At 55.0% G+C, this 9,956-nt stretch overlaps 1 protein-coding gene across 8 annotated transcripts in view; it reads left to right on the forward strand.

The window, feature by feature from the left end:
• Positions 1 to 9,956, forward strand: part of SALL1 (spalt like transcription factor 1) — a 33,803-nt gene that overhangs the window by 12,439 nt on the left and 11,408 nt on the right. For 3 of the 8 annotated variants that reach the window (XM_090149915.1, XM_090149914.1, XM_090149916.1), the window contains 6 exons: positions 40 to 264; positions 2,442 to 2,533; positions 3,534 to 3,619; positions 3,897 to 4,011; positions 4,454 to 4,503; positions 6,898 to 6,990. In XM_090149915.1, the coding sequence (XP_090006041.1) occupies positions 6,915 to 6,990 (76 nt within the window). In that variant the 5' untranslated portion in view covers positions 40 to 264; positions 2,442 to 2,533; positions 3,534 to 3,619; ... (1 more) ...; positions 4,454 to 4,503; positions 6,898 to 6,914. The other 5 variants (XM_090149917.1, XM_090149919.1, XM_090149918.1 and 2 more) reach the window with 5 other exon arrangements.

Consider the following 9,956-nt stretch of genomic DNA (forward strand, 5'->3'; position numbering starts at 1 on the left):
TCTAAAACTGACTGAAGCTTTAAATTCTTATTTGGACAGAACTTCTGTGTGCCAGCAGACAGGAGCAAGCTCAGATTAGCTTCATGACTGCGTAGCCAGCTAGACTTCAGAAGGCTGCATTACTGCATGCAAATAAATGTGAAAACCCTTCTGAGATGGTACTGGAAGCTCAGTGAATGACTGTAACACAGAATACGTAACTCAGAGTGAGATTCAAGAAACAGTTTGTACAGCCATGCCAACAGCCCAAGTTTACCATCTAAGGTACGTGAAGGACAGAAATAATTTTCTGAACCCAAGTCTGGTTTCTGGATTTGTGAAGAAGGGACCTTTTGACATCTCTTCTTGAGGACTGCTGTTCTGTTTCTAGTGACTTGAGCTTTTGGAGAGAGTTCCATCCTCTAGATGTAACTCTATGATCTTGGCTTTATGGAGCAGTGCTTATTGTGGCTCTCTGTGATGGCTCAGTACAAGCTGCCCAGCAGCTCAGTTCTTGGCTCTTCCCCCCCTCTTCCAGCTGCAGATTTAATTTCACTAATGAGAAAGTCCTGGGTTTACTTTTTGAGGTAGGCAATGGCTGTTGTTGCCACCTGAACATTAAATGATCACTAATGGCAAGAAAAGAAAACTGCAACAATGTGGCTGGGAGATCAGATTGCTCCCTGAGGAAATGGGCTCCCCATAAGCTCTAGATAATGCGTGCAGGCCTGGGTGAACATATTTACACTCAGAGAGGTTTTACACATTGCCATAGCATAGCAGTTCTATTAACAGACTGCCCAAAGTGGATGCAAAAGGCGGATTGTGAGGACGCTGCTTAGTTCAGGCATGGAAAGCAGCACGTTATTCACAAGCATTTACTTTATTGCAGCCGGCGGCTGCCAAGCCAGCTCCTTGCATTGATGCAGGGAGTATGACAATTTTCACGTTGTAAACACTATGCATTAATCAGAGCACCTCGATATTATGCAAACAAAATCCATGTACTTACAAATACTTCCACTGTATTTGAATCAAATATAACGCCATGAAAATGAATGGAGTTGTCAGGCTTGTTTCATCTGTCGAGAAATTTGGGACTGTGCGGGAAACAGTTCCCCTGAGGTCTGAGACATATTTATCCTGTAATCACCACAGATTCCCCAAATTAAAATGAAACTTTAAAATGTAAATAAAAATGCACACTCGGTAAATCTAATTTGACAGCAGAAATCTGTTTGTGACAACAACAACAGGTCTTCCTTTATCAGATGATTACCTTGTAGAAAATCATCTGTACACTACTAGACGATTGCTATCTGAAATGTTGGCCTTGCATTTGTACTGTGACAAACTGCAGAACTTTTTGCATGATTTTTGTTTCAAAGGTAAGTAAATCCTGAGGGAACTTTTTTGAAGAGAGGACTTTTTTCCTTAAATATCCTGGAAGATACTTCCCTCACTCCTATTCGTTCATTTGCTTTTAAATGGCTCCCACCTCCATAGTCCATACTGTTTCAGATAGTGCTCCAATTGAAGAAATTATGGCCATGATGATTTGAAGTTTCACACTAGGACTGCTTTAAATATACCCAGGTGCAGAGCAACTGTGACTGTGAAGTTTTCCTGCTGCATAAATGCACTTTTTGTAAAGCAAGATGTTAGCAGGAAATCCAGTCTGATAGCTCGCTGTATCTCATTGTCTGATATCAGATGGATTTCTCATGACTTTTCTTTTGACATGGATATATTTCTGTGTCTTCTGTGTCTTTTTTTTTTTTTTCTCCCCACTGTTCTACCCAGAAATGTTTCTGCATTGAGAGTCACCACATTGTGCCTTTGGAAGAAATCTTTGCAGCCCAAAATGATTTTTAAACATTTTTATCTAAGGCTGAAGAAATCCGCATACCTCATTTCTAAACTTCTGGATTTCCAGGAGGGTACGTTCTGCATTTATGTGGCTGTGGCACACTGGGATAGAAAAAAAAAATTAAACTGGCATGTAAAGGAATGTGGCTTGAAGAAAAAGAATTCCTCTGTGGGATCAAATCAAATTCTTCATTTTTCATCCTTTATAGAACTAACAGATTTGTTCTGTCTGCCCTTTGATGGTCGCTGTGTAACAAATCAGAAGGGAAAATTTCGGGCCAAAGCAGCCTACCTGGAATCCCCACTGATTTTTTCATTAGTCTGAGAAAAGGTACACAAAGGTTAGCTTGATGCCTTGGGATCGATAACAGTATTGAAACCAAGGAGTTTTGTCAAGTGTATGCTACGTAGTTATAACAAACCAAGCCTATTTCTAACATGGGGACTAAGACATTCTGCTATCAAAAAGAAAACAGTGGCAGGCTTCAGGATGCGAGAGTATTTCTAATTACTAGCACTCTTTAGGTTCTCTGTGCAGCCACATGAAAAGGCATGGAAGTCTTTAGCAGCGTGCTGTACTCATCTTTCTGTAGGTCTTTTCTGCCCCGCGGGCTGGGCTGGACAAATACAGCAGTCGCCTACAGCCGGAGCGGGGTGCTGCTGGCAGAGGAATGCGGCCATCCAGGTATTGCCTTCGGTTTGCAGCCACCCTGCCCGAGTATAAGGACTTTCCACCCAGCTCGTTTGTCTCGTGATTTATGCCTAAATTGACGGAGTCCTTCGGAGGCATTCGTGTTAAATTTGAAACAAACATATTTAATGCTTCTGTTGTAATAAAACAGCTCAAAGAGCAGATTAAAAAGATATGCACAGAGGGCTCCGATTGATTGAGGGATTGATTTTACTACTTTTCCCGTAGGTGGGTAGTGATGGCCGTAAATCTCTCGATAATCATTTCAGAAGCACCTTCATCAATAAACTCGGAAGGGACAGCGAGGTGTAAAAATGCGCCGGCCATCGGGTCAGACAAAGGCAGCAAACGTGCAAAGAGAGAACGGAATTAAACAATCCCACCTTGGCCGCCTATGGCTTTAGTCACGTCCGCTTTTATCTCGGGGGCGGGGGAGTTCCCCACGGCTGCGATTCTGTGAGATTTGGGGCAGAGAGAGGGGGAGGCTCTTTCCCTCCTTTTTTTTTTTTTTTTTTTTTCTTTTTCTTTCCTTTTTCCCCTTTAGTTCAACCCGTACCGCTTACGATTCCATTATGCGGCTAAAAGCTCGTGTTTGTGAGCAATGATCAATTATTAGTTGTCACTAATAATGGAGAAGGATTCCGTGCTGGATCTCCCCCTCTTCCCCTATTTCTTTTTCCCCGAGGAGTTATCATTAGCAAATAACAATAACACCAAGGTGAGAGGTGGGCAGGGGCCGAGCCGCCGTTCCCTCGCCGGGCAGCGCCGAGCCGCGGTACCGCAGTGCTGCCCGGGCAGCGCCCCGGGACGGCCTCAAACTTCGTGGTGCGTCTGAGCACGGAGTTCCCGGCTGAGGGCAGCATCTGGGAGCCCCTAATTACACACGCTGCTGAAATAGATGTAACCTGGTGTAACTGAAAAGCGGCTTGCTTTAGGGGTCAACTGAAGCGAAATTTGAAGTTCTTACGCAGTGTATTTTTTTTTTTTCTTTTAGTTTAAAAAGAGAGCAGAAAGAACGGAGAGGAGGAGAAAAAAAGCAAAGAAGGGAAGAAAGGGACAAGTGGTGCTGCGGAGGAGCAGGTATCGCAGCACGGAGCGGGGCCGGGCTGCTGTGTGCCCCGGGCTGCGGGCGGAGGTGTGCGGCAAAGGGAGAGCGGTGGCACTGCGCCCGGCTCGGGGTAACCGCGTGTCACCGCTGGGTGCGGACTGCGGAGCTTTTAACCCCTGAGTGCGGAGAGTGTCGGGGCTGAGCGCAAACCTTAATAACAATAAGCCGGGCTGGTGCGTTGCATCTCATTGAAAGCGTCTCTCGGCAGAACGAACTGCAAATTATCCCCTGTTTGCCATCTCCCTTCAGTGCTCATCTCAATGAACTGGAGATCGATCCCCTCCGCGGGTGCCTTCCAGCCGGGCTGATTTGCATCGAAGCGCATTAGCAAACCTCTCACCTCCATTAAAGAGAATAATCCGAGGTAAAAAAAAAAAAAAAAAAAAGAAAGAAAGAAAAGAATAAAAAAGAAAGAAAAATCCCCAAGGTGTGGCGGGGAGGGAAAAGCTCCGTCACTGTCACGGGGCTGCGAGAGGGAGCGGGCATTGCGCGTGTGAACTCTCACAACTTCTGCGGGAGACAATGACACGTAATTGATGTATCGCTATCACCAACAATAAGCACCGATCTCTCCCCGGCCCCGGCAGTGCTCTCTGCCCCCCGCCTCTCCCCACCCCTCCCGGCCCCCAGCGAAGGAGAGGAAAACAAACAATAAATAATCGAGTGGCCCTACTCTAAATGCCAAGTGCCGCTTTATGCGTTAGCGAGGGAGCAGAGAAACGAAAAAAAAAAAAAGTTACGAAACTTAATTTCTCCGGGTTAATTTCTTATTCATTTACTTTAAACCTGTGTTTTTCTCCTTGTAGTTGCCTTTTAATTACCAGCCCGGCCGGCTTTTCCCTGCCACGAAACGAAGGTACTGGGGGAATTTGTCTTAAGTTTAATCGACAAATGCGTAATGCTATTGTAAGGGGGAATCATTCGGGGAGAGCGGCCGATGGGGACCCGCGGGAGGTGGCGAGAGACGGGAACGGCCCGGGCTGCGGCCACGGCCGCGCAGGGAGAGCCGCATGGGCGTTACGGATGCGGACAGTGCGCCGTGCGGGGCGGCTGCGGACGGCCGGATCGGGGTTGTGCCCCGGCTGAGGGTGAGGAGGGGGCAGCGTGCGCCGGGCGTATCCATCTCTGCCCAAACACCTCTTGAAATATTCAGCGAAAAATAATGTCACGTGCGATACCACCTATAGCAGGGTTATTATCTTCATCATTCACCATCACCCCCGCTGATGGCTTCGTTTGTCTTTTTCTCAAACTCCGCCGTTCTGAGCGCTGCGGGCGGAGGGGGCTCACCCCGCACGCAAACGGGCAGCGGCGGCCGCGGCCGCTCCACAGCGCCGAGGCGGTACCGGGCGGCACCGGGGGGGCTTCGTCCGTTCGTTTGGGTTTGTTTGTTTGCTTTTGCGGCTGGTGGGCTTTTTCCCCCTTCGAGGTAAACGTTTTGCGGTGTCTTTCGTTTAATAATGAGAAGGAAACGCGAGCGAGCCGCTTCCTCGAATGGGAACATCGCCGCTTTCTCCCTTTTCCTCCCGCTCGCTCTCCAGGTTTGCCGGCTCATTTGAAATTGAAATGAGTTGTGGCTGCTCAGCCTCGCGCTTTTACAGAGTTTGTTAATATTAATACGGGAAAAGGAGTCGTTTCCACGGCAGAGTAAATAATTCGACAGGGGTGGGAGGGGGAGCGCCGGCGGCGCGGTGCGGGACGGGGCGGTGCGGGACGGAGCTGCCGGGCGCCGCGCCCCCCAGGGCCCGTTCCTTCGGGGCGCGGAGGAAGCAGCGGGGCAGGGCGGCGCGGGAGCGGCCGGGGCGCTGGGGGACGGAGAGACGCGGAACACGGCGTCGGCCGCGGCCTCTTTGCAAGTGTACTTTTTTTTTTTCGAGCCCGTGACGCTTGTTTGTAAGAGGTTCCTCCTCGGGCAGTAACACCCGCGAGCCAAACTTTGGCGCGTTACGCATCTCACGCCGGGCGCACCGCCGCGCCCGGTCCCGGAGCCGCACGGCCGCGGGCAGAGGCCCGGGGGCCCTCCGGCGGCGGGACGGGCTCGGCTCCTCCCGGCAGCGCACGACCGCGGAACCGCCGCGTGATCCGGCTCGGTTTGGCGGCTCCGCCGCGCGTCCGCGGAGGCTCCGCGCGGCCCGGCGCGGGCAGGCAGCCGCGCATCGCTCCCGCGTCCCACAAGGAAACAAAAGTCGGGAGGCTGCCGCCGGGAGGGGGAGCAGAGGCGCCCGCGGCGCCGCCCCTTCGCCCCGCTCCGGGAGTGGCGGGGAAAGGCCGGGGGGGAGCGGAGCCACCGAGCCGCCCGCCCCCCGCCCGGCGCCGCGGGCCCCGCCGCCCGCCCCGACCTTCCCCGGGCGCCGGCGGCGGAGTGACTTCGGGCGCGACCAACCGGCGCGGAGCGGGGCCGGGGGCGGGGCGGCCGGCCGGTCCGCCCGCTGCTCCCAGCGGTCCCTAATTGTCCTGGGAATGTGTGAGGTAAAAGCCAAACCCTTCCTATTTTCAGCACCCCTCGGGCCCGTGATATATGGAAAGGGAAGCGGGGGTGGGGGGGAGGAGACGAGAACGGAGCTTTATTTGCAAATGCGGGGAAAAGCAGAAGGGGGGTGGGGGGGAATGCCAAGTGAAGGGGGGGAGAAAAAAAAAAAAAAAAAACAAGCACCCGAAACTTTTAACGACAGCGGTACAGGGCAGCGGCACTGCGCACAGCGGCTGCGGGGCTCCCCCGGGCGCTGCCGCCCCCTCCACTGTCCCTGCCGGTCCGGGCTGGGGGGGTTCTGGGACCCTCCTCCCTCCCCCCCAAAAAAAAAAAGAAGCGGAGGGCGGGCGGGAGCGCGGGGCGCCCGTCGGGGCTGCGGGGAGAGGCGCGGGGAGCCGCATTCCTATAGTAACCGGGATGGCGCGGCGCGGCCCCAGCTGGTTGCTAAGAGGGTTAAACTGTATCCAAACAGCTTTGGGGAAATCCAGCCCCTTCTCCCGCCGCATGGATCGACTCATTGGGTGGGAGCGGCGGAGAGACAAGGGTCTCCAGCAAATCAGCGCTTAATTGATTAAGGCGAGCTGGTTTGAATAGAGCTGGCCATGTGCCAATCGCCTTTCAAAGAGCCCCTCTATGATTAATCGCAATGCATTATTGATAATCATAATTATAGCAGGACACATGCGCGGTGCGCGGAGGACCGGGGAGGCTGGGGGGGGGAGGCTCGATTTCCGTAATTTTGAGAAGATTTTTTTTTAGTAATTTTTTATTCTGCCCCAGCTGATGTTTGAGCCAGCATGTCGCGGAGGAAGCAGGCGAAGCCTCAGCATTTCCAATCCGACCCCGATCTGGCCTCGTTATCCCAGCGAAATGGTGAGTGCCTCTGCTCTCCCTCGCACGCATTTTCACACAAACGCACAAAACAGAGCCGCTTACCTTGCGGAGCGGGACCGCCGCTCTCCGGGAGTTACGGCCGGGGGGGGTTCTTTTCCCTTTTTGCTCCCGAGTTGTCGGCTTTGATTTTATTCTTTTTTTTTTTTTCTTTTTTTTCCCAACTCGGCGTTCTCTTTCGCGTGGTTCTTAACGAACCCCCGAACTCTTTCCGTTCCCCGCCGCTTTCCCTCCGCCCTCCCCCCGTGGGGCGGGCTGCCCTCCCGAGCCCGCAGGGGACGAACCCGCGCCCCGCGGAGCGGCGGCACAAAGCGGGGCTGCGGCGGGGCCCCCGAGCCCGCACCCGCGCGGCGGATGCCCCGGCCCGGCCACCCACACCGCCCCGCCGGCGGAAAGCTTCCCCCGGGCACCCGCTTCGCTCCCCCCCGCCCCGACCCCCGCGCTCCGGCTCCGAGCGCTTCCCGCAGGCGGAAAAGTTGCTGCCGGGCCGGGCCGGGGAGATCGCCCCGCGCCGGGAGCTGCCCCGGGCCGCCAGCTTGAAGCTCCGGGAGCGCGGGGATCCGGTCGCTCTCCCTCCGGTTGTTTTTTTTTATTTTTCTTCTCTGCTTTCCCTCTCCGAGTCGGTGAGCGAGGAATAAACAGCGGCTTTGTGTCCGCCAGGATTTGGAGAGGCAGCGTGTGAAATCTCCCTTTTTCTTTTCTTTCTTTTTTTTTTTTTTTCCCTCCCCCCTCGTCCCTCCCCCTCCCGGTGAGGGGCTTTCGGAGGAGTTTCGCCGCGGGGCCGTGCCCTGTCCGTACCTGCGCCGAGTCGCGGAGCGACAAGTGGCCGCCGGGAGCCGGGCGCGGGGCCGGGGCAGGTACCCAGCGGCCATGCGGCGGGCGAGCGCCAAGGCGGAGGGAGCCGGGGGCCAGAAGCGCTCCGGGCGGGCAGGTAAGGGGAGGAACGGGGCGCGGCGGTGCCGCTTCCCCGCCCGGCCCCGTCGGGAGGAAACACCTCGGGCTCCCCCGGCAACTTCCCCAGGAAGCGGCGGCCCGGGCCCTCCGCTCTCCCGGGGCCGGTTGTGGGCGCCCGGCGCTGCTGCCGCTGCTGCTGCCGCCTCCCGGAGCTGCCCGGCCCGGCCCCCGCCGCACCCCGGGAACGGGAACAGAGCGCTGCCCGTGGCTGCTGCACGCGGAGTTCGGGGAGGGTCCCACCGCCGCGTGGGGAATCGGGGCGGAAAGTTTGCGGGACGCCGTCCCGCCCGTGTGAGCGCTCCCTGAAGCCCGGGCCCGACGCGTCAGAAAGCAGCGAACGAGCGGACGTTCGCTTCGTGCAGTTCTGCCGAAGCGTTTCTTAAAAGTCACTCGGTTCCTGGGAGGCGACTTCTGGGTTTTGGCCGAGTTCTGCCCGCCCTGAGTGCGTTCGGGTTTTGCCATTCGCTGAGTTTCGTCCCCTTTCTCATCTCGGCAAACGTATTTATTTTTCTTCCCATGTTATTCCTACTTCCTCTTGAAGTTTCGAGCGGGAGTTGGGGAAGCGTCGAGTTTTTGTTTGTCTTCCCTCGGCCTCCCGGGAAAGAGTTTGGAACTTTTAAAGTGAGCGGGGAAGGGGAAAGCTGAGATGGAAATTATCTTCCTGGGAAAGCAGGGAGGAATTTTTCCACATCTTCACTTTGTTTAATTGCCTCTCCTGACGCTCGCTCTCCGTTTTGTTGCTACAAGACGGAGCGGAGTCAATCGCTCCCACCCATCGTCTTAAAAAGTAGCCATTTTCCCCTGGTTTTAGCCTTCCGATCTGATTTTGTGCATCGTTTTCAAAAGCGAGACCCCTCGGGCGTGAGACGGGCACGGCACCGAGCGGCCCTCCGCCTGTTGCTGAGCGCTGTGCGTGCGCTAAGTTGGGCTTTGCCCGAAGCGGTGGCGCGGAAGCGGAGCTGCGTGCGGTGCGCGTGGCTATCGGAAGTTAAATAAGTAAACGACAAAGCTCCCGTTTAAGGGCTGCGGCCGATAGCCCGGGAAGAAGCGTGCTTTACTCTCGCATCTCTCGGAGCTTTTCCCCCCTCCCGGCTCGGAGCGGCGGGCTCGCCTTACGGCTGTCGGCGTGCCCGGGCGCTGCGCTCTCAGCGGGCTGCCCACGGGCCGCTGCCCCCGGAGCGGGATTTGCGGTAATCCCGGCGCGGCGCGGCCCCGCGGCAGCCGCCCCCGAGCGGCAGCCGCCCCCGAGCGGGACAGGGCAGGGCAGGGCGCGCTGCGGAGGGGCGGCTGTGAGTTGTGTGCCTCGCAACCGCGGAGCGAAAACTCGGGATTCCGAGCGCTCCTTTCTTTTCCTTTCGTACCGCGACTTCAGATTGGTTCGTTCTTCTACATCTTGCGCGGGGCTCGGGCAAACGTAGCGGCGCGCGTCCTTGAGACGCTCGCAGTGAGCACAGCTGGGAACGGGCAGGGTGGCCCCGCGAGCACTACTTGCACCTGATTGAGTTCTGCTTTGTTCGAGTTTCTGTTGCAGCTCCGTGGCTGAAGATCGATAGCGAAAAGTTCAGCACGCTGCAGCAGCGTGTATTTATTTTCTTACCGGTCCCTTTTGTTACAGTTCAAAGCTCACGGAGTTCACCCTTACAGGCAGATCTGCTCTTAAAATGTATTTCTGGTGCGATCCGTGGAGAAGTAAATTTACCCTTCACCTCCACCCTGCAAATGTGAGCTTTTAATAAAGTTCACGTTGGATTAAGTGGAACGGGTATCAGATTAATAGTAGAAATTACTTGCAGCATAAATTGTGTTCAACAAGTAACTAATTACTGGTAGGAAGTGGGCAGGAGGCTGTGGGATTATTTCCTTTTGTTAATAACCCCGGCTACTTCCATGAGCTTTCAGAATTGTCTCGGAGCTGCTCGGAATTGTGCTGCTAATTGTAGGAGAGCGTTTTTGGAGCACAGTTTCCCAGGGCACAAGTTATGTCAGAGAAAGAA

This window comes from Phasianus colchicus, chromosome 13 (assembly GCF_987193195.1).
Source record: "Phasianus colchicus chromosome 13, bPhaCol1.hap1.1, whole genome shotgun sequence".
Classification (NCBI taxonomy): Eukaryota; Metazoa; Chordata; class Aves; order Galliformes; family Phasianidae; genus Phasianus; species Phasianus colchicus.